Genomic DNA, 23395 nt, shown 5'->3' with positions numbered 1-23395 from the left:
GGGAAAAGGTAGGAGTGACAATGGAGCAGCAATGGCTGGAGTTTCCGGTAGCAATTCAGGAGCTGAGTGATCGATACATCCCAAAGAAGCAGAAGCATTGGAAAGGCAGGAGGACACAACCGTGGCTGAAATGAGAAGCCAAAGCCAACATAAAAGCCAAAGAGAGGGCAAAAAAAAGAGCAAATACTATTTGGAAGCTTTTAGAAAAAAAACAGAAGACAACTAAAATAAAAGTCAGATGAGCTCAGGGCATTGATTTATGATATTGCAGTCATTAATGAGTCTTGGTAGCTCCCAACAGTCTGAGGCATTTAGAGGAACAAAATACCCGGGGCCTCAATATCTCTTGAAAACCAAGGTTCCCTGCACCAGTTACCTTTCAACTTTTATTTTGGCAGGCACATACAAATTAGACACCCTCAAAATTTCACTTCTGAAGGCCTCCCACATACCAAGTACTCCTTTGCCAGAAAACAGCCTGTCCCAAACCACACTTGTCAGATCCTTTGATACCATCAAAATTGACCTTTCTCCAATTTAGAATCTCAACCCATGGTCCAGACCTATCTGTTTCCATATTTGCTTTGAATTTCATGGCATTAAGATCACTGATTTCTGCCACCAGCCCTGGATCATTTCCTAACAGCTTATCACACACTTCTATGTCGGGTATTCTACGTACTGATTAAGGGCACATTTGACAAACTCAAACCCATCTAGTCCTTTTACAGTATGGGAGTCCCAGTCAAAATATAGCAAGTTAAAATCAGTTACTGAATCAACCTTTGTTTCTTGGCATGGTCTGCGATCTCTCTACAAATTTGTTCCTCTCAATCCCTCAGACTGTTGGGTGCAACCAAATCCCAATAATGGCGACAATATCATAATTCCCTGTCCTGAGCTCATCTGGCTTTCCTACGATGCTTCTTGCATTGTGATATCCTCAGCTCAGCACATTCATCACACCATGCTCAACCATTTCATTGCTCGCTCTATCTGAGGTCTGAACAACTTCTGACAGATGTCAAGAAAACAACCTCTCCCTGATTGTCACAAAAACAAAGGAGGTGATTGTGGACGACAGGAGGAATGGAGACAGGCTAACCCCTATTGACATCAATGGATCTGGGGTTGAGAGGGTGAACAACTTTAAGTTCCTCGGCATAAACATCACCGAGGATCTCACATGGTTGTGTTTTGATAAGAGCACAGCAGCACCTCCTTCACATCAGATGGTTGAAGAAGTCTGGGATGGGGCCCCAAATCCTAAGAACCTTCCAAAGGGATACAGTTGAGAGTATCCTGTCTGGCTGCATCACTGCCTGGTATGGGAACTGTACTTCCCTAAATCGTAGGACCCTGCAGAGAGTGGTGCAGATAGCCCAGCGAATCTGTTGGTGTGAACTTTCCACTATTCAGGACATTTACAGAGACAGGTGTGTAAAAAGGATATTGGGGACCCAATTCACCACCACTACAACCTGTTCCTGCTGCTACCATCCAGGAAACGGTACCCCAGCAAAAGGACCAACAGGCTCTGGGACATCATCTTCTACCAGGCCATCAGTCTGATTAATTCATGCTGATACAATTGACTTCTATGTCTTATGTACAAACTATTTATTATAAATGACTCTAAGTTACACATTTAGATGGAGACGTAAAGATTTCTACTCCTCATGTATATGAAGGATGTATGTAATAAAGTCAATTGAATTCACCCTCTCCACTATCTGTTCTGTCATTCTGGCTCCCATTCCCCCCTACAACTATTTTAACCACATCACCCCCTCCCCCACATGAGCACTAGCAAGCCTTACCACTAGGATATTAGTTCCCTCTCATTCTATTCCCCTAAGTAATGAATCCCCTGTCATCCCTTTGAATTTTTTCTGCTAGGTAATCTCCCCAACAGTTTCTAAAGTGGTCCACCTGTTGTTGTGTGGGATAGCAACAAGAGTACTCTGCGATGGCTATTTAACCTCATTCCCCTTCCTGACTCTCACCCAGTTTCCCATGTCCTGCACCTTGGGTGCAACTCACCTCTCCTCATGTCATATCTATCACTCCCTCCATCTCCTGGATGACCTGGAATTCACTCATTTCAAGTTCCAGCTCCTTAAAGTGCAGGGTTACAAGCTGCAGCTGGATGCACATCTTGTAGCTGAGGGCATCAGGGACGCTGGAGATCTCCCCACCTTCCCACCAATGTGCCCTCTAATTTGTAATGACCAGCGTATACATAAATCTTGTACCGTGCATTTTTTTACCCAGTGACAACATGTGCACAGTGAATTTTATATAGAGAGAGGTATTCATTTTAACAGCTAGCAAATCACTGTCGATAGGAACTTTGATCTCCTCTGTGTTCGATCAAGTTCACCTGCACTCTCACACAAACTATGCAGCAGGCCTGTAACGGGTAATGAAGTATTTTCTCACCAGAGCTTTTGCACATTGTCCATCTGTGGTTTGCTTGCTAAATTACACTTTAAAAACTCAGGTGTCCAAATATCACTCCACTTCGTTCCACTTGCGAATTCTCCAGCAACTTTTGTATCACCACAATACACACAGGTAACACCAGTTTCTGTATTGGACATAAATATTTTCCCTGAATCCTCCCGAGGAATTGAGGATATATTAAAAAATCATTTCGAACCTATGTAACCTCTGGCTAAAAGAATAATTGGGACTGAACAGGAATGTTGAACTGAAGTAAACTCTGTCATCAGCAGTTAGCTAAGACAGGCTCATTACCAGTTCTCTGCAGCTTGCAGAGAGACAGACTGAGAGCTGATAACATTGTACATTGTACCTTCGTTAGTTGATAACATTATACATTGTACCCTCGTTTGAGTAAAGAGAGGAGGACTCACTGATAAGGACAGGAATGAACATCTGTCTGTAATTAAGTCAGGGCCTTACAAAGGGAACAATGGATAAGGACTGGATGGTACATCCTTCTGTAACTAAAACCTTATGAACTCTCTTATCTAATTAATTAAGTTTTACACCAACAGACATGGTGGCTGTACCAGTTCAAATAACATCTACCAACAGTAAGGTATGCGGCTTACTATGTATAAATATACGGCTGTAACCTGACTAACTCATTCCACTTGTCAGTTGATGGCAGTGCTTACGTGCCTTCCCTTTGACAACTGGGTCTCAAACTCCTGCAGCAGAATACGCAATAAACTGTGGTGATGATAAGAAGCTGGTCTCTCAAGTTTTATTCAGATTTAACTTCAACATTCGGCGTCACAAACAGGATCCCAATATCGGGAGTGCCAAGCAGACTGTGGTGGGATATTACCTCATGAGAAAAAGCAGTAAATTTGATATGGAAAAAGAACTGTGGAAAGAAGTGGAAGTTGTTGAAAAGGGAATGGAAGGAAAAGGCAGATGTAAAGAGGAACAGTATATTATTAGCAAGTTGGAGGAATAATGCATGTGACAAACGGACAAAGGTATGTACTGCAGAAGGAATGCCAAAGGTTGGGAGAGGCTAAAACCGGAGTGTGAATGGTGGATGGGCGTTGAAAACGAGAGCAGGAAAAACAACGTAAGCAAACCAAGGCTGGCTTACATAGGAGGGAAGGGCAGGAACGTCAGTCTAAAGTTCTAACTGATAGGGAAACAAGGGATCCCGAACACATGTCTGGCATACCAACCCGTGCACCCGTGCTCCCGAACCCCAATTCTCCCAGTACTCAGATACGGTGGCGGCTCAGGTAAAACAGCGGCATCAGGGGAGGGGAGGTCCCTATACCCTGAGATCCAGAAAGGGAATACCGAGGATTATACTGAGACAGGGAGGGAAGAATCCAATAAAACCCCAGAGTTAATGGCTCCACAAAGACAATTGCCGACCCGAATGATGCCCAGTCCACGAGCAGGAGGAGGGACAGCCCTCAGTGATTCCTGTGTATGCACCCTGGAAGCCTTAAGAAATGATAATGATCATGAATCAGGCCCCACATAGAAAAGAAAGACCAGCACAGTTTGCTCAGTATGTCTGCAGTACTCTACAAATGCTTAAAGTGACCCCGCAAGATTTATTCGGTCTCTGCTGCACGATTCTCTCAGCTGATGAGGGGCGGAAATAGAAGGCAGAATTGAGATACCAAACCTATCAGGAGTTACAAGCGGGAAACCATAATGAGAATGAACGGACAGACCAGATAATTCAAGCATTGGAAAGGGCTCTCCACCAACCTGTAGATATCACTAAGGTACTTTAATAAAAACCTAAGCCTGGGGAATCGGGACCAGACTATTGGGAGCAATTTGTGGCCTGCTACAGCACTTTCGCAGGAGACCAAGCCTTTAATGATGGAAACATAATTGTACACACCTGGGAAAGGAGGGAATGGTTGGTAACCTGAAACCCGCACACACATCAGACAGCTTTTTGCCAAAAAAAATCTCTCACCTCAGTTTTAAAGGGAAACATCTTTATTCTGAGACTGTGCTGTCAGATTAATATCTAATGGAAACATCCTCTCCGTGTCCACTGTATCCAGGCTTTTCAGCATTCGGTAGGTTTACTTAACCGTACATCTCCCCAGCACCCCCACAGTCCCTCTGAACTCCATTGAGCACAGGCCCAGAACCATCAAATGCTCCTCATACTGTGACGGGGGTCCTGAATTACCCCTATGAACTGTGCTTTTGAAAAGAGAGATAGAGGTGTATTCAACACCAGACACCTTGTTAAAAGAGAGAGAAAGAAGGAGAGAGAGAGACAAAGACTGCTTTGAGATGATGTTATGGTTTTTCAGCAGTATGTTTACACTTTTGCAGGGACACTCTCAGCTTCTGTATTCTTACAAGAGAAGGGAGGAGCTACTTGATAGGCAGTTGGTATTCAGTGCGGTGAGATAAATAGAAGGTCAGATGATAGACCTACAGACACAATGGTTTTGGACACTGAATGAGCTTTGTTGTGCCCACAGAAAAGGTGGGTTTTGGAGAATCGATCAGCGGCTCTTGCAGTGTGAAAAGGGTGTGACCGGTGGGGAGCTATTTGTGTGTCCAACCCTCGCGTGGGTTGATAATTCCACCACAGAAGAACGGCCCCCTTTGTTGTGGTCACAGTCAGTGACTTCAAAAGGATTTCAGAGGACAACAGGAAGATCGACAGCATCAGCTCACCTGAAGACTCAAATCTCTCCCTCTCTCTCTCTATCACTACTCAACTCAATACCACGAACTGAACTGAACTTTACTCATCATTGTAAGACGATCTATTTACCCCTAGACTTGAAGAAGCTTGGTTTTTATATATTCCTATATATATATATTCATTGCTAACCTGTTTGACATATCTGCATTTATATTACTGTATTGCATAGTTACTAATAAATAATATTAGTTAATAACAATACTGGACTTCAAAGTGTTTTCCATTCTGCCGGTTCTTTAGCCCGTCACGGAGTACGTGACAATACATAAAGCCGATCATTCCTGAGATTATTCTTGTAAACCTTGTCAGCAACCAATGTACAGAACACATTTCCAGGAATAACAGACATATCAGTACCAGGGAAAAGTTGTGCTTTCTTTCATGTTCTACTATCACAGACTGAGCCAATTGCATTCCCAGGTTAAAACAGGTTCATTTCAGGAAATATAAACCAGACCAGGGTGAGTGACATTAAAAAAAACTGGAATTACCAGAAACACTCAGCAGGTAAGGAACAGCTGTGGGGAGAGGAACAAACTTAACGATTCAGGTTAATAACGTTTTATCAGAATGGCCTCACACATTTTCAGTTTTTAGTGCCGATCTCCTGCATCTTGGGTTTATGTTTTATTTCCACTGCCTGATAGACAGGTGACAGTGAGGGGGAATTTCCAAACACAGTTTGAACACTGGTCTATTTTATTTCTACTGATGCAAACACAGAGCAGCCACTACCTGTGAGGATGGAATGGGAACGCATCCTCTCCTCAGGTTACAAGCAACACACATAAAAGTTGCTGGTGAACGCAACAGGTCAGGCAGCATCTCTAGGAAGAGGTACAGTCGACGTTTCGGGCCGAGACCCTTGTCCTAACTGTACCTCTTTCCAGAGATGCTGCCTGACCTGCTGTGTTCACCAGCAACTTTTATGTGTGTTGCTTGAAATTCCAGCATCTGCAGGTTTCCTCGAGTCTCTCCTCAGATCAGCAGTCATTGTTTCCAAAGGAACTCCAGAAACAAAGATCTGATCCCAGAACTCAGCGCCTCATAAACTCGGGCAGCTCGAAGCCCCGGTCCATTTTACTTGGATCAAAAACTGTGATGCACCAGGACCCAGCCTCACAGAGTCAACAGCTGAATCTGCCACTCACACACCAACCCCACGGCTGGCACACCACGTGATCCTACGTCACAAAGCGGAGGGCGGGGCAGATCTGCGGTAAACAGCCTCACGTGACCGGCTGACGGGACTCCCATTTCAATTCTGTGGAAATAGACAGCCTGGGCTCCTGGTTTGAATCGTTCAATGCAGATTCAGTGAAGTCGACACATTTCTGACGAGCCCAGATAACTGGGTACTGAATGAGTAACTGGCCCTCAGTTCGGGGATCACGGCCCACATCAGATCTCCCCGCTCGGGATCGGTCTCAATACTCACCGATGGGAAAGTGAAAACTTCGGCCCGCGGACAGTGATCCCGACCTTTCCCGATCCCGCTGCCGCAGATGAATCGGCTTCAGCACTGAGCGGAAAGGAAAACACCACCCATCTGGATGCAGTGAGCATGCGCGGCGTCAGTGTTACATCATCCGGAGGGCGGGGCCTCGGAAACACGCGCAGATGCTGCCCATCCGCGGTCAAATGGGAGGGGCAAATGAGATCACGTGACTGGTGGGGTTTCCCACCGCAGGGAGAGACTCCAGTTGCCCGCCACTCTGTCTTTGTAAGAGGGTTGTACTTTGGTATTAGATACACGGAATACCAGTTGCTATAGAGTATGTTGTTTATGGGAGCCGCTTTCTGTGTTAAAATAGCTGCTGAGTTTTCTATACACACAAAAAAAACTGAGGTATGGACATGGAAGCGGTGCTTGCGGAAACTTTTAATGGTGCCCTGGTTACCCATAAAGCCGGGAGTTGGAAATTTAGCCGTCGCTGAAGCACCGATCAAATTCGCAGCCGTCAGGATTGCGCATTTTCCCGAATATCACTCATGCGCGCGATATACAAAGGCCTCGGGAGGATCGGCAAGAGGTAAGAGAGAATCTCCGGGCGGGATTTTAATACCGATTTCGGGACAATTGATGTGAGATGCGGATACCGTGACCCGCAATCCCGGGACAGTCCTGCTCTCGTCCCTCTCTCTCAGCCCCACGATCTGCACACGGGCCCCAGGGAGCTTCCGGCTGATGAGGGAATGGGAACCGCTGGATCTCTCAGACAGAGCTGAGCTCCAGCTATCTAAATGCAAGGATTGGGAACTCGGGGAAAGGGAACATAATCTTTTACATCACCAGGTGTGTTCTACTTCCAATCACAAACAAGAGAAAATCTGCAGATGCTGGAAATGCAAGCAACGCACACAAATTGTTGGAGGAACTCAGCATTAGTACTCTTTTCCATAGATGCTGCCTGCCCTGCTGAGTTCCTCCAGCATTTTGTGTGTTTTGCTTGTTCTACCTCCTCTTGTTCTGGACTTTTCCACCCGTGAGAACATGTTTTGACCCACTCTGTCTGGGTACATAATGATATCAAACACCTTTGCACTGGGCAACAAGTAGCTTTCACATCACAAATGTGCCAGACTCCAATGGGACAGACTACTGCCCTTCCTTTCATATTCATTGACATTGCCATCAATGAGTTTACCACTGTCAGTCACCTGGGGGAGGGTTCAGGGGAAATATTTATGTACAAAACAGAAACTGGTGTTACCTGTGTGTATTGTGGTGACGCAAAAGTTGCTGGAGAATTTGCAAGTGGGAAGAAGTGGAGCGATATTTGAAAAAATGACTTTTCATAGCATCAGTTAGCAAGCAAGTCACGTATGGACGGTGTTCAAATGCTCTGTCGATAAAATCCTTCATTATCCACTACAGGCCTGCTACATAGGTTGTGTGAGAGTGCAGATGAAGTCAATCAAACCCAGAGCAGATAAAAATTATTATTGACAGTGATATTGGAGTTGGAGCTGGGAATGAATGAATTCTGGATTAATCAGGAGTCGGAGGGGTGATTGATATGACATTGAACAGAGGTGAGTTACACCCAAGGTGTAGGACACATGAAACTGGGTGAGAGTCAGGAAGGGGAATGAGGTTAAGTAGCCATCGCAGAGTACAGTACTCTTGTGGCCATCCCCCACAACAACAGGTAGACCATAGAAAGGGTGCAGAGGAAATTTACAAGGACTTTGTGTCAATTAGGGAGCATGGTTTATGAGTATAAGTTGAGTGATCTCAGCCTTTTATCCTTGGAGCGATGGAGGATGAGAGGTGACCTGATGGAGGTGTACGAGATAATGAGAGGCATTGATCATGTGGATAGTCAGATGCTTTTTCCCAGTGCTGAAATGGCAAGCACGAGAGGGCATAGTTCTAAGGTGCTTGGAAGTGGGTACAGAGGAGACGTCAGGGGTAAGTTTTTTTTTATGCAGAGAGTGGTGAGTGCATGGGATGGGCTGCTGGCGGTGGTGGTGGAGGCAGAAACAATAGGGTCTTTTAAGAGACTCCTGGATGGCTACATGGAGCTTAGAAAAATAGAGGGCTATGGGTAAGCCCAGGTAGTCCTAAACCAGGGTCATGTTCAGCACAGCTTTGTGGGCAGAGGGGCCTGTATTGTGCTGTAGGTTTTCTGTGGTCTATATATTCTACCACTTTAGAAACTGTTGGAGGTGGGGGGGGGGGGTTACCTGGCAGAGGAAAGTCAAAGGGGTGATGTGGGTTCAGTAGTTAGGGTACCAGAACTAGAAGGGGACTAATGTCGTAGTGGTAAGGCTTGCTGGTGCTAGTGTGGTGGAGACAGGCTGGGTTAAACTGAAGTTGTAGTGGGAATGGGAGCCAGAATGACAGAACAGATAGTGGAGAGGGTGAATTGAATTGAATTGACTTTATTACTTACATCCTTCACATACATGAGGAGTAAAAATCTTTATGTCACATCTCCGTCTGAATGTGCAACGTGCAATTTTTAGTAAGTTATAATAGAACACGACAGTCACTATAACTTAGAAATGCAATTGTATCAGCATGAATTAAGCAGTCTGATGGCCTGGTGGAAGAAGCTGTCCCGGATCCTGTTGGTTCTGGCTTTAATGCTGCGGTACTGTTTCCCAAATGGTAGCAGCTGGAACAGTTTGTGGTTGGGGTGACTCGGGTCCCCAATGATCCTTCGGGCCCTTTTTACACTCCTGTCTTTGTAAATGTCCTGAATCATGGGAAGTTCACAACTGCAGATGTGCTGGGCTGTACACACCACTCTACAAAGTCTGTGATTGAGGGAAGTACAGTTCCCATGCCAGGCAGTGATGCAGCCAGTCAGGATGCTCTCAATTGTGTCCCTGCAGAAAGTTCTTCGGATTGTGGGCTGCATTTCAAACTTCTTACAACCGTCTGAGGTGAAAGAGGCACTGTTGTACAGACCACATGAGATCCTCTGTGATGTGTCTGACGAGGAACTTAAAGCTGTTCACCCTCTCAACCCCAGATCCATTGGTGCAAATATGGGTTAGCCTGTCTCCATTCTTCCTGTAGTCCACAATCAGCTCCTTTGTTTTTGTGACAATGAGAGAGAGGTTGTTTTCTTGGCACCAGAGACCTCAGGGCATGGAATGTGATATTGTAGCTATTGCTGGGACTTGTTTGCACCCAACAATCTGAGGAATTCAGAGAAATAAATTTGTGGAGAGATCACAGACTATGCCAAGAAAGAATGCTTCATATAGTGAACGATTTTAAATTCCCAAAGATTACTGGGGCTCCCATATATAAAAGGACTGGATAGGTAGAGTTTGTCAAATGTGCCTGAAGTCAGCACGTAGAACTCCCGACATAGAAGTGTGCAATAAGCTATTAGAAAATAATCCAGGGCTAGTAACAGAAATTAGTGTATCGGAACACTTTGTATGTAGTGATCATAATGTCATGAGATTCCAAGTTAATATAGAAAAAATGAGGACTGAACCATGGGTTCAATTCTCAATTGGAGAAAGGTCAATTTTGATGGTATCAGAAAGGATCTGACAAGTGTGGATTGGCACAGGCTGTTTTCTGACAAAGGAGTACTTGGTAACTGGGAGGCCTTCAGAAGTGAAGTTTTGAGGGTTAGGGTTTGTATGTGCCTGTCAAAGTAAAAGTTGAAAGGTAGCTGGTGCAGGGAACCTTGGTTTTCAAGAGATATCGAGGCCCCAGATATTTTGTTCCTCTAAATGCCTCAGACTGTTGGGTGCTACAAAGACTCATTAATGACTACAATAATCATAATTCCACGCCCTGGGATCATCTGACATTTTTTTTTAGTCAGCTTCTGTTGCTTTCTAAAAGCTTCCTAGCAGTTTTTGCTCTTTTGTTTGGCCTCTCTTTGGTTCTTATGTTGGCTTAGGCTTCTCACTTTAGCCTCCGTTGTGTCCTCCTGCCTTTACAATGCTTCCACTTCTTTGGGATGTATCAATCACTCAGCTCCTGAATTGCTCCCAGAAACTCCAGCCATTGCTGCTCCATTGTCACTCCTACCGTATCCCTTCCAAACAAGTTTGGCCAGCTTCTCTGCCACAGAAACATGGAGAATGTCAATACAGAACCATGCCCACTCTGGACGATCAGAACGGTAATCTATATGAGGAGACAAAATAGATGGGGGAGATTTAAAATTTTTTTTTTGCATCTCTATTTTTCAGGAGTTGGACACAGAGTCTATAGAAGTGAGGCAAAGCAGCATCAACTTCATGGACCCTGTACAGATTACACAGGTGGAGGTGTTTCCTGTCTTAAGGCAAATTACCATGAATAAATCCCCAGGGCCTGACAAGTTGTTCCCTGGGACCCTGCGGAAGACAAGTGCAGAAATCGTCAGGGCCCAAGCACAGTGTGATGTCAGATCACATCTTGGTGACTAAAGTGATCTCATCTGAAATGTTGCCTTCACCCACTGATGTATTTTGTAAATCTTTTCACAGGTTAAGCACGGCAAGGAATTTGTCTCCCAGAATCTCAGAGACAACACGCCAGTGTTGCCCTTCTTGTCCATTAAGAAGTGGATCGAGGGATTCACTCAGTCATCTGAACTGAAAGTCCATCAGCAATTCCACACTGGGACACGGCCACTCACTGTTCTGTATGTGGGAAGGGAATTAGTCAGTCATCCCACCTGCGGACACATCAGTCAGTTCACGCTGGGCAGAGGCTGGCCACCTGCTGAATTTGTGGGGAAGGATTCACTCGATCATCTGACCTAATGGCTCATCAGCGAATTCACACCGGGGAACGGCCATTCACCTGCTCGAACTGTGGGAAGGGATTCACTCGCTCATCAAACCTACTAGCTCACCAAACAGTTCACACTGGGGAGAGGCCGTTCACCTGCTCAGAATGTGGGAAGGGATTCGCTCGCTCATCCAACCTGCAGGCACACCAGGCAGTTCACACAGCGGAGAGGCCGTTTACCTGCTCAGACTGTGGGAAAGGATTTATTCTGTCATCTCAACTGAAGGTACATCAGCGAGTTCACACTGGGGAGAGGCCATTCACCTGCTCAGACTGTGGGAAGGGATTCACACAGTTAGCTAGCCTACAAGCACATCAGTCAGTTCACTCTGGGGAGAAGCCATTTACCTGCTCGGATTGTGGGAAGAGATTCACTCAGTCATCTCAACTGAAGGCACATCAGCAAGTTCACACTGGGGAGAGGCTGTTCACCTGCTCAGACTGTGGGAAGGGATTCACTTTGTCATCTCACCTGCTGACACATCAGTCAGTTCACACTGGGGAGAGGCTGTTCACCTGCTCAGATTGTGGGAAGAGATTCACTCAGTTATCCAGCCTGCAGACACACCTGGCATCCCACACAGGGAAATGGCTGTTCAACTGCCCAGACTGCGGGAAAGGATTCAATCACTCATCCACCCTCCAGAGACACCAGTCAGTCCACACTGGAGTATGGCCGTTCACATGCTCAGACTGTGGGAAGGGATTCACCCGGTCATTTCAACTGAAGGTACATCAGAGAGTTCACACTGGGGAGAGGCCATTCACCTGTTCGTTGTGTGGGAAGGGATTCACACAGTTAGCTAGCCTACAAGCACACCAGTCAGTTCACACTGGGGAGAAGCCATTTACCTGCTTAGACTGTGGGAAAGGATTCACTCAATCATGCCACCTGAAGCTGCATCAGCGAGTTCACACTGGGGAGAGGCCATTCATCTGCTCAGTGTGTGGGAAGGGATTCACTCGGTCATCCGACCTATTGGCACACCAGGCAGTACACATTGGAAAGAGGCCATTCACCTGCTCAGACTGAAGGAAGGGTTTCACCCATCTATTTGGTCTAAGGGACACCAGTAAGTTCACACAGCGGAGATGCTGTTCACCTGCTGTGACTGTGGAAGGTGTTCAGTCATGTATGTAACTTTATGACACACTACTGTAGTCAGAAAAGTTTTAAGTTTATGAATTCTGCAATTATTGCTGCTGCTCACCACACCCAGTTCTGCACCCTGGTCACTGGGCATGGGAGAAGTTTCTTCTACTGCATATTCACCTTTAATGGGACTGGAGTTTAATATTCTGGATCTGTGACAAATAAATCAGTTCTGTTTTAAACTCTGTCTCCGGTACTTAGTGAAACAACACCATAAGATACCACGTAACGTGTGTTCTACTGCTGCTGATACTTTTACTGGGTTGTGTGTACGTGACACTGGGAAGAGTTCTCCAACTCTCAGTCAGGTGCTCCACGCTTCTTTGTCACTATCTTGTCTGCTCAGATCATTGGGATGTCTCCCATGGAGGGTCATACTCATTCAACTGGTTAACGTTTTCTTCCATTGTGATGATTCCTTTTTCTGAGTTGGCCTCTCATTTAAGTTTTCTGGTCTGTATTTCTTATCACGATGGCATACACACACCTGGAGTGCTGAATTCTGTTCATTTTTGATGAAAGTAGATACTTAGAAGTTTTATCTGACTGTTGTGTGATTTTTTTTTTTTTTCGTGTGTGTTACTTCTCTTCCTCCTGTCCAAGGTAATGTTAATCTAAGTGGGTTTGAGTGTAAATAGTCTATTCTAAACTTTTCTAAAGTTCTTATTTATCTTTGTAAATTTGACTGATTGAAATGGGACCAAGATATTTTTTTTATTTCAAAAAAAAGTCAATTGATGAAGATGTTTATTGCCTTTGTTGAATTTGTTAACTATTGAGCTCTGTTTGGCAGTTTTTTAAAAAATTTTGAACTAAATTTTGTTAAAGGTTTTCCCTATTTTGCACTACTTTCTATTTTCTTTGCTTGTTGATATTCCAGATATGTGGGTGTCAAGAGTCCCAATGAAGGGTCTTGGCCCGAAATGTTGATTCCCATCCATAGATGCTGCCTGACATGCTGAGCTCCTCCAGCACTTTGTGTGTAGTTCACTGGATTTCTAGCATCTGCAGGTCCTCTTGTTTCCCAGATACTTACATGTTTCTTAAAAGAACAAGCTGGTAGTGGGGTTGTGTGGATCTGTTGGTAAAATATTAAACAAAATCATTAGAAAGAAGTGGCATAAGGTCGGAAGGTGTAGAATCTGTGGGTAGATTTAAGGAGTAGCAAATGTAAAAAAAAAAAAAAATCCCTGATGGGAATTGTATAGAGACCTACAAACAGCAGTGAGTATGTGGTCCACAAAATAAAATGGGAGATAGAAAATGCGTGCCAAAAGGGCAATGTTACAATAGTCATGGCGGATTGTCATGCAGGTGATTAGGAAAATTAGGATGGTGTTGGTCTCAAGAGGAGAAATTCGTAGAGATCCTACAAGATGCTTTTTTAGAGCAGTTCATGGTTGAGACCACTTGGGGATCAGCTATTCTGGATTGGGTGTTGTAATGAAGCGGAATTAATTAGGTCACTTAAGTTCAAAGAACCGTTAGGGGCAAGTGATATTAATATGATCAAATTCACCCTGACATTAGAGAAGGAAGAAGCTAAAGTCTGATGTGGAATAAAGAGAATTACAGAGGCATGAGAGCAGAATTGGTCAAACTGGTTTGAAAAGAACATGGGCAGGGATGAAAACAGAGCAGAGATAGCTGCAATTTCTGGAAGCAATTTGAAAGGCACAGGATACACAAATCACAAAGAGGAAGCAGTATTCTGAAGGTGAGGTGACAAAACCGTGGCTGATAAGAGAAATCAAAGACAACATGAAAACCAAAGAGAGAGCATGGAGCAAAAATTTCTAGGAAGTTAGAGGATTGGGAAGCTTTTAAAAACCAACAGAATGCAACTGAAGTAATTAAGTAGGAAAAGATGGAATACATAGGTGAGCTAGCCAGTAATATTAAAGAGGATACCAAATTTTTCTTCAGGTACATATGGTGTAAAAGAGAGGTGGAAACCACTGGGAAATGATGCTGGAGAGGTATTAATGGGGTGGGGGTGCAAGGTGATGGCTGATGAACTGAATAAGTATTGTACATCACTCTTATCTGTCGGAGACACTGGCAGGAATATGAAAGTCCCAGAAGTCAGTGGTCAGAATGTGTAAAGTTACGTTACTCGGGAGAAGTTTCTTGGGAAACAGAGATGGTCTGAAGGTAAATAGATCACCTGGACCAGATGGTGAACACGGCAGAGATCTGAAAGAGGTGGCTGAAGGGATGTGGAGGCATTAGCAATGATCTTTCGAGATCTTACCCCCACTATCCGAAATCTCCTCTCCTCACCCACCCTCCCAACTCCAGTCCTGTCCCCGCTTGCAGGGCAACAGTCTGCCGGTGTTTGCCCCCCAATGTGGTGAATCGCCACCACCGTGGGCTCAGACATTTCCACAGATGAGCCCCTCCTGTCCCCACCGGGACAAACATCCTGTCCGCCCCCTCTCTCACCGTCTTCATCCTCTCCCTCCCCGGGGAACCGGCATCAAACCGACGGGCCGAGCGGTCTCCTCCTACCTCTCAGCGATACATCAGACTCCGGCCGCAGGAGACGCTTCACAAACGCCCCAACTTCCCTCGGAGGGAAATGGAAATAAATCAGAAAGCGGACATTTACTTTGGGATTTGTTCCTCTTGAGATGTCAGCGGGGTAACGCCCTCTCGGCTGGTCCGCCTCCGCTATTGGGCGGAAACAATGATTGACATCGCCTCGGGCCAATGACTACTGCGCAGCGGAGGTGAGGGGTGGAGGGGTCTCGTGGTCGGTAGCTCAGCTGTTAAACTGTTTCAGCGCGAGCACAGCAGCGCGTGTGTGACGTCAGGTACGCGCGATGGGAAACCATGTGTGACGTCAGGCGCGTGAGCGTGGACGTATTTAAAAGCACCTGAATGGACGTTTCTTATGATTTCAGTGGGACAACAACATTAATCACGGGTTTCATCACTGAATCCAGTGTTGTGAGATGTAAAGTCCCTGTTATGTGTCCGGCTGTGCCGTGTTGTTGGTGGAGTGGGCAGCGTGGTGTTTGTCTCGATTCGGGTCACAACACCAGAATTGCCAGCGGGGTCCACACACAGTGTATTAGTGACCAGAAAACCTCCCGTCCCTGCAGTCTTTGTCTCCTGGTAAACTCAACACCCTGACAATGTGGACCATAGACACCCCTTCCTCTCAGAGTCAGGGGATCATTCAGACAGTGATCAAAGAGAGGAATTATATTTATTGGTCATTAAAGTTCGCCCAGATTCGATGTTATTGTTCCCGTTTGTGGGAGGGGTGGGTTTTGGGGGGTTGATGATCGGGATGCCGTTCCTTTTTATACGGGGGTGGGATGGGAGTCCGATTTTTTTCGCTCTGAAAGCCTTTTTCTTTCTTTCTTTCGTGACTCTCTGGAGGAGAAAAAAAAACTCAGAGTTGTTTATGGATACCTGCTTTGATAATAAATTAACCTTTGAACTATCCGTCCCGAGCGGGACTTCCCGTGTCCAAACATTTTCATTCCCATTTCCATTCCGACGTGTCAACCCATCGTCTCCTCTTGTGCCAAGATGAGGCCACCCTCAGGGTCCAGGATCAGCACCTTATATTCTGTCTGGGTTCGTTTTCTCTTTCTTCTCTCTCTCTCTCTCTCTCTCTCTCTCCCCCCCCCCCGACTTTTCAGCTCAGTGCTTCAACTAATAAAGACAACCACGCCATTTGCCTTCTTAACCACCCGATCAATCTGTGCAGTCTCTTTCAGAGAGCATTGAACTTGGAGTCTAAGATCCCTCTGATCATCAACACTGTTCAGGGTTTTGCATTTAACAGTGTACTGTCTCATACATTCGACCTACCGAGCTGCCAAGATGATCATCACTAATCAAAACTCACGGAGATTTCTCAGGTCCTGTTGAATTTATTGCCAAGTGCACAAGTACGGGAAGGTGCAGGTACAGAGAAACACTGACTTGTGGCAGCATCACAGGCAAATACATTCAGATAACACACGGAGCACAAATTATACGATTCTCTGTCAGTAACAATCTATAAATACGTTTTATGTCATTAACAATATATAAAATACATTGTGTTGTGATCAATATTAAAATGTGCATTTTGTGTCAATAACAGACTTGGAAATGTTGAAATTGGTCCCTGTCTCCTTTCCTCCTGTAGTCCACAACCAGCTCCTTTGTTTTTGTCACCATGAGGGAGAGGTTGTTTTCTTGACACCACTGTGTCGGGGTGATGACTTCTTCTCTGTAGGCTGCCTCGTTATTATTTGAGATTAGGCCAAACAATGTCGTGTCGTAAGCAAATTTAATTAGCAGATTGGGTCTGTGGGTGGCGACACAAATCATGGGAATACAGAGAGTAATGGAGGGGACCAAGGAGACAACCCTGCGTGTATGAGTGCTGAGGGTCAGAGAGACAGAGGTGAGGGAGTCCACTCTTACCACCTGCCGGCGATCTGACAGGAAGTCCAGGATCCAACTACACAAGGCAGGGTGAAGGCCGAGGTCTCTGAGCTTCTTGTCGATACTTCACGCCTTCGTATGGTTACTGCTCTGCCCATGACTGTAAGGAACTGCAGAGAACTTTGGAGAGCAGAGAACATCAGAGAAACAAGCCTCCCCTCCATGGACTCTTCCTACACTTCCCCTGTCTCGGAAAAGCAGGCCATGTAGTCAAAGATCCTCACAACCCGGACATTCTTGCTGCAAACCCGCTCCCCCATCGGGGTAGAGATACAAAAGCCTTAAAGCCCGTACCACCAGGCTCAAGGACGGCTTCCGGTCTGCGGTTATAAGCCGAATGAATGGTCTCTAGTTCGATAAAATGGACTCGACCTCACAATGTAACTCGACGTGACCCTACACCATATGTCTCTCTGCACTGCACTTTCTCTGCAGCCATAATGCTTTGTTACAGTTATTGTTTTGTCGTATATCAGCTCAATGTACTGTAGTAATGTATTGATCTGTGTGGATGGTACGTCAGGCAAGATTTTCACTGTAGCTCAGTACGTGATAAAAATAAACAAATTCCCCATTTTAATTTTGTGGAAATATTAGACAGACTGAGCTTCTGCTTTGGAACCTCAGAAGGAAACTTAACTGAACTGTTGTCATTTCTGAGGAATGCAGATAAATAGAAAAGGCTTCAATCTCGCATTACCATCTGCGGTAACTGGGATCAGGTGACCGTTGTGGGTCTCCAATACCAATTTTCAGAATCAGGTTTAATAGCACCGGCATATCTCATGAAATCTGTTGTCTCTGCGGCAGCAGTAGAACCTAATTCTTAACAATAGATTTTAACAACTATGAATTACAATAATATACATATTAAATAGTTAAATTACATAAGTGGTGCAAAAATAAAAATAAAAAAAATGTAATAAGCTCTTTTAATTGTGTGGAAATTCTGGAGCAAGGCTTAACAAAACTGTACACATTTGTGAGAAGCTCAGAAACATAGAAAAGGCTGAATTCTCAAATGAATGGCTCTGTGTTAAATATTCAACCATCACACTGATTGAAGGCAGCTGCAGATTCATGAGGGACTGTTACTGTCAGATTCCGCAGTTCTTGCGGCTGCTCATCGCACCCAGGACTGGACCCTGGTCATTGAGCATTGGAGGAGTCTGTTCTGCTGACTTTAGCCTTAAAGTAGTCTGGTGTTTAATATTGCGGATCTGTGAAAGATAAATCAGTTCTATATCAAATCCCGTGTCTCAGGTACTTACTGTCTCTACCACACTCACAATGTACACTAGAGAGGCCACTCGGCCCATCTGGTCCCTGCCCATGTTTCTGTTCCATATCAGTATATCAAAATCTATCCCTGCCGTTCCCCTCTCACTCTCCCTGTGATGACAGGTTGCAACTAGTTACTACTCCGTGGGATAGGAGATTTTCTTTGAATTTCATGGAATCATAGAAATCTACAGCACATTACAGACCCTTCGGCCCACAATGTTGTGTCGACCATGTAACCTACTCTAGAAACTGCCTAGAATTACCCTACTGCATAACCCTCTATTTTCCTAATCTCCATGTATCTATCTAAGAGTCTCTTAAAAGACCCGATTGTATCCACCTCTACCACCGTCGCTGGCTGTGCTTTCCACACACACACACACACACACACACACCACACTTTGTTTATAAAACTTAGCTCTTCCACCTTCTCTGCACCTATTTCTAGGCAGCTTAAACCTATGCCCCCTCGTGTTAGCCGTTTCAGCCCTGGGAAAAAGCCTCTGACTATCCACACGACCAATGCCTCTCATCATCCTATACACCTGCATGAATTTCCTGCATGCTTCTCTCCAGGCTGAATAACACGATGAGCTCACTGTGGTTTTGACGTTCTTCAGGGCTCTGGACTAAGGTGGTTAAGCTCCTTCTTCCCTGCTCTTTTCAAAGTTTTGTGTCATTTTCACTCATTTCAAAGGTCTGTGCCTCAGACAGCTGGATTGTTGCAATGCGCCTCTAAAGTCTGACAGCAGACTAGCGAGTGAATCTTCGATGGTGCAGAGTCAGAAACCAAAGAGTTACCACCCTGAATCAGGCTTTGGGGCGCCAGAAAGGAAATGGGGTCTAGAATTTACAAGGACGAGGAGGGAGAGGAATCAGACCACCAGGATGTGGCCACAAATGAAAGATCAGAAACATTTTGAAACTGTTCGATTGAAAAAAAAAGGTGGTTAACCTGTGCAAAAAACTGTAGGAAATCAACAGATCGGGCCGCAAATGTGGAGAGGAATAAATAGACAACGTTTAGGCCGAGCCCCTTCAGTATGCCTAGACTGTGTACTCCTCTGCTTAGTTGCTGCCTGAACTGCAGAGTTCCTCCAGCATTTTATGTGCATGTGTCTACAGTTCCAGCAGCAGCAGAATCTCTTGTGTTTCATATCTGCATTTGTAAGAAGATTCTACTTCGGCATTAAACACGCGGAAAGTTTGCTGATATTAAGTGCATTGTTTACGAAAGCTGCTTTCTCCATTAAAAGAGCTGCTGAATTCCGCCCCCCCCCCAAAAAAAAACAAGCTGAGGTATGAACATGGAACCGGTGTTTGCAGAAATGTTTAATGGCATCGTGATTACCCAGAAAGCTCTGCGTAGGAGTGGTCGCTGTCGCTGAAACGCCGATCGAATGCGCATGCGTCAGGGTTGCGGTTGTCCCGAATATCGCTCATGCGCGCAGTATATAAAGGCCTCGGAAAATCAGCTCCAGGGAAGAGATATTCCCCGGTTGCCGGATTCGGAACAATTGCTGTGAGCTCCGAATACCGTGGCCCGCAATTCCGGGACAGTCGTGCTCTCTTCCCTCTCTCTCAGCCCCACGATCCGTACATGGGCCCGGGGAGCTTCCGGCTGATGAGGGAATGGGAGCCGATGGATCTCTCAGACAGAGCTGAGCTCCAGCTGTCTAAATGCAAGGATTAGGAACTCGGAGAAAGGGAACAAAATCTTTTCCATCAGCTGTTAAGAAATTCACCTTTGTTCTGCCTCCAATCACAAATAAGATAAAATCTGCAGATATTGAAAATCCAAGCAACACACGCAAAATGCTGGAGGAATTCAGCATTAGTACTGTTTTCCATAATGCTGCCTGGCCTGCTGAGTTCCTCCAGCATTTTGTGTGTGTTGGTTGTTCTACCTCCTCTTGTTCTGGACCTTTCTACCCGTGGGGACATGTTTTGACCCATTCTCTCTGAGGAAATAATGATATCAAGCACCTTTGTCCTTGGCAACAAGTGCCAGACTCCAATGAGACAGACTACTGCCCTTCCCTTCATATTCATTGGCCGCCAGTCACCTGGGGGAGGGTTCAGGGGAAATATTTATGTACAATACAGAAACTGGTGTTACCTGTGTATTGTGACGATGCAAAAATTGCTGGAGAATTTGCAAATGGGAGGAAGTGGAGTGATACTTGGAAATCTGCCTTTTTAAAGTGTCATTTAGCAAGCAAATCAGATATGGACGGTGTGCAAAAGCTGGAGTGAGAAAATCCTTCATAACCCTCTACAGGCCTGCTACATAGATTGTGTGAGAGTGCAGATGAACTTGATCAAACCCGGAGGATAACAGTGTTCTGCTAGCTGTTAAAATAAATACCTCTCTATTTAAAATTCAGTGTGCACATGTTGTTGTTACTGGGTAAAAATTGCACAGCGCAAGATTTTTCGGCACACTGGTCATTACAAATTAGAGAGGATATTGGTGGGAAGGTGGGGAGACCTCCAGTGGCCCTGATGCCCTCACCTACAAGATGTGCATCCAGCTGCAGCTTGTAATCCTGCACTTTAAGGAGCTGGATCTGGAAATGGATGAATTCCATATCATCCAGGAGCTGGAGAGGGTGATAGATATGGCATGAAGAGAGGTGATTTAAACCGAAATGTAGGACATAAGAAACTGAGTGAGAGTCAGGAAGGGGAATGAGGTTAAATAGCCATTGCAGAGTACTCCTGTGGCCATCCCACACAACAGCAGGTGTACCACTTTAGACACTGTTAGGGAGGATTACCTAGCAGAGGAATTTCAAAGGGTTGATAGGGGATTTGTTAGTTAGGGAATTAAAACTATCAGAGATCCAATATCCTAGTGGTAAGGCTTGCTAGTGCTAGTGTGTGGTGTGGGAGGGTGGAAGTTAAACTCAAGTTGCAGGGGGGATTGGAGTCAGAATGCCAGAACAGATAGGAAGGAGGTCCCAGTGCAGGAAGTTGCATTAGACAGCCTGAATATTTTTTCACCATTGACTAGGTGGGCCCCTGTTTCTGTACTGAACTTCTCTAAGTTTGGATACTGTTGATGGGGACGACCTACCAGAGACAAGTTGTAGTGGTCGTGTCTCTGGCACTGAGACTGGACCCTTACCTCAGAAAGGAAGGAGTGAAAAGAGGAGAGTAGTAGTGATTAGGGATTAGAAAGTTAGGGGGAGAAGTAAGAGATTCCGTGGGAGAGATCGAGAATCCCGGATGGTCTGTTGCCTCCCTGGTGCCAGGGTCCACGATATCTCAGATCGAGTTCTCGGTATTCTCAGGAGAGAGGGTGAGCAGCCAGATGTCATGGTCCACGTGGGGACCAATGACATAGACAGCAGTAGGTATGAGGTTTTAAAGAAGGAATATAGGGAGTTAGGAAAAAAGTTAAAGAGCAGGACCTCAAGGGTGGTAATCTCAGGATTGCTGCCTGTGCCACGAGGCAGAGAGAGTAGGAACAGGAAGTCATGGCAGTTGAATGCGTGGCTGAAGAGTTGGTGCAGGGGGCAGGGGTTCAGATTTCTGGGACATTGGGATCTCTTCTGGGGATGGTCTGACCTGTACAAAAAGGACGGGCTGCACCTGAACTGGAAAGGGACCAATATCCGGGCATGGCAGGTTTGCTAGAGCTGTTGGGGAGGGTTTAAACTAGTTTGGCAGGGGGGTGGGAATCAGAATGTGAGTGCAGAGATTAGGGTAGAAGGACAAGAGCATGATGCTATGTGTTCTGAGTTGCTGAGGAAGGACAGGCAGGGGACAAAACACAAATGTAGCCAGTTAAAGTGGTTGATGTGTGTCTATTTCAATGCTAGGAGTGTTAGGCATAAAGGGGATGAACTTGGAACATGGATCAGTACATGGAATGATGACGTTGTGGCCATTACTGAAACCTGGCTGGAGGAAGGGCAGCATTGGCTGATGCAGGTACCGGGGTTCAGGTGTTTTATAAGGAATAGGATGGGAGGTAGAAAAGGCGGGGGAGTAGCATTACTGGTCAGGGATAGTATCACGGCTATAGAAAGGGAGGATGCTGCAGAGTGAGTGTCCACTGAGTTGGTATGGGTGGAAGTCAGAAATAGGAAGGGATCAATCACTGTGCTGGGAGTAGTCTATAGGCCCCCAAATAGCCCTCGGGACACTGAGGAGCAGATAAGCAGACAGAGTTTAGAATGGTGCAGATTTGTAGTTTTGGGTGATTTCAACTTCCCTCGTATTGACTGGCACCTCCTGACTGCAAGGGGGAGAGGTGGGACTGAATTTGTCAGGTGCATTCAAGAAGGATTCCTGACACAGTATGTGGACCGGCCGATGAGAGGAGAGGCCATACTAGATCTAGTTCTGGGTAATGAACCTGGTCAGGTGGCAGACCTCTTGGTGGGGGAGCATTTTAGTGAGAGTGACCACAACTCCCTTAGCTTCAGCATAGCTATGGAAAAGGATAAAAGCAGACAAAATGGGAAAGTGCTTAACTAGGGAAGGGCTAACTATGAAGGGATGAGGCAGGAACTAGCGAGAGTAAATTGGAAACAGATGTTCAAGGGTGCAAGCACAGAAGTAATGTGGAGGAAGTTTAGGGACCACTTGTGCTGGGTTCAGGATAGGTTTGGTCCCTCTGAGACAAGGAAAAAATGGTAGGAAAAGGGAATCGTGGCTGACGAAACACGTGAGGCAACTCGTCAAGAGGAAGAAGGAAGCATATGTTAGATGTAAGAAGCAGGAAGCAGGACGGGCTTATGAGAAATATAGGGTAGCCAGGAAGGAGCTTAAGAAAGGACTTAGGAGAGCTCGAAGGGGGCATGATGAGAAGGCCTTGGCATGTCGGATTAAGGAGAACCCCAAGGCGTTCTATGTGAATGTGAAGAACAGAAGGATGGCAAGAATGAAGGTGGGGCTGCTCAAGGATGAAGAAGACAACATGTGCCCGGAGGTGGGGGAGGTTGGGGAGGTCCTAAATGAATACTTTGCTTCAGTATTTACAATTGAAAAGGATCTTGATCAGGGTGAGGTCAAGATAGAACAGGCCTGTGTGCTGGACAAGGTG

General features: G+C 45.6%; 1 protein-coding gene and 1 pseudogene across 1 annotated transcript in view; one reads left to right on the top strand and one right to left on the bottom strand.

The window, feature by feature from the left end:
• Positions 1–12928, top strand: part of LOC140206764 (uncharacterized) — a 45677-nt gene extending 32749 nt beyond the window's left edge. Inside the window, 1 exon segment of the mRNA XM_072274969.1 lies at positions 11305–12928. Coding sequence (XP_072131070.1) covers positions 11305–12483 — 1179 coding nt within the window. The 3' untranslated portion in view covers positions 12484–12928.
• LOC140206776 (uncharacterized) overlaps positions 1–23395 on the bottom strand; it is a 68587-nt pseudogene that overhangs the window by 8831 nt on the left and 36361 nt on the right.

Source organism: Mobula birostris, chromosome 13, assembly GCF_030028105.1.
Source record: "Mobula birostris isolate sMobBir1 chromosome 13, sMobBir1.hap1, whole genome shotgun sequence".
Lineage (NCBI taxonomy): Eukaryota > Metazoa > Chordata > Chondrichthyes > Myliobatiformes > Myliobatidae > Mobula > Mobula birostris.
Note: the sequence above shows the minus strand (reverse complement) of the source record. Positions and strands in the feature narration are given on the sequence as shown.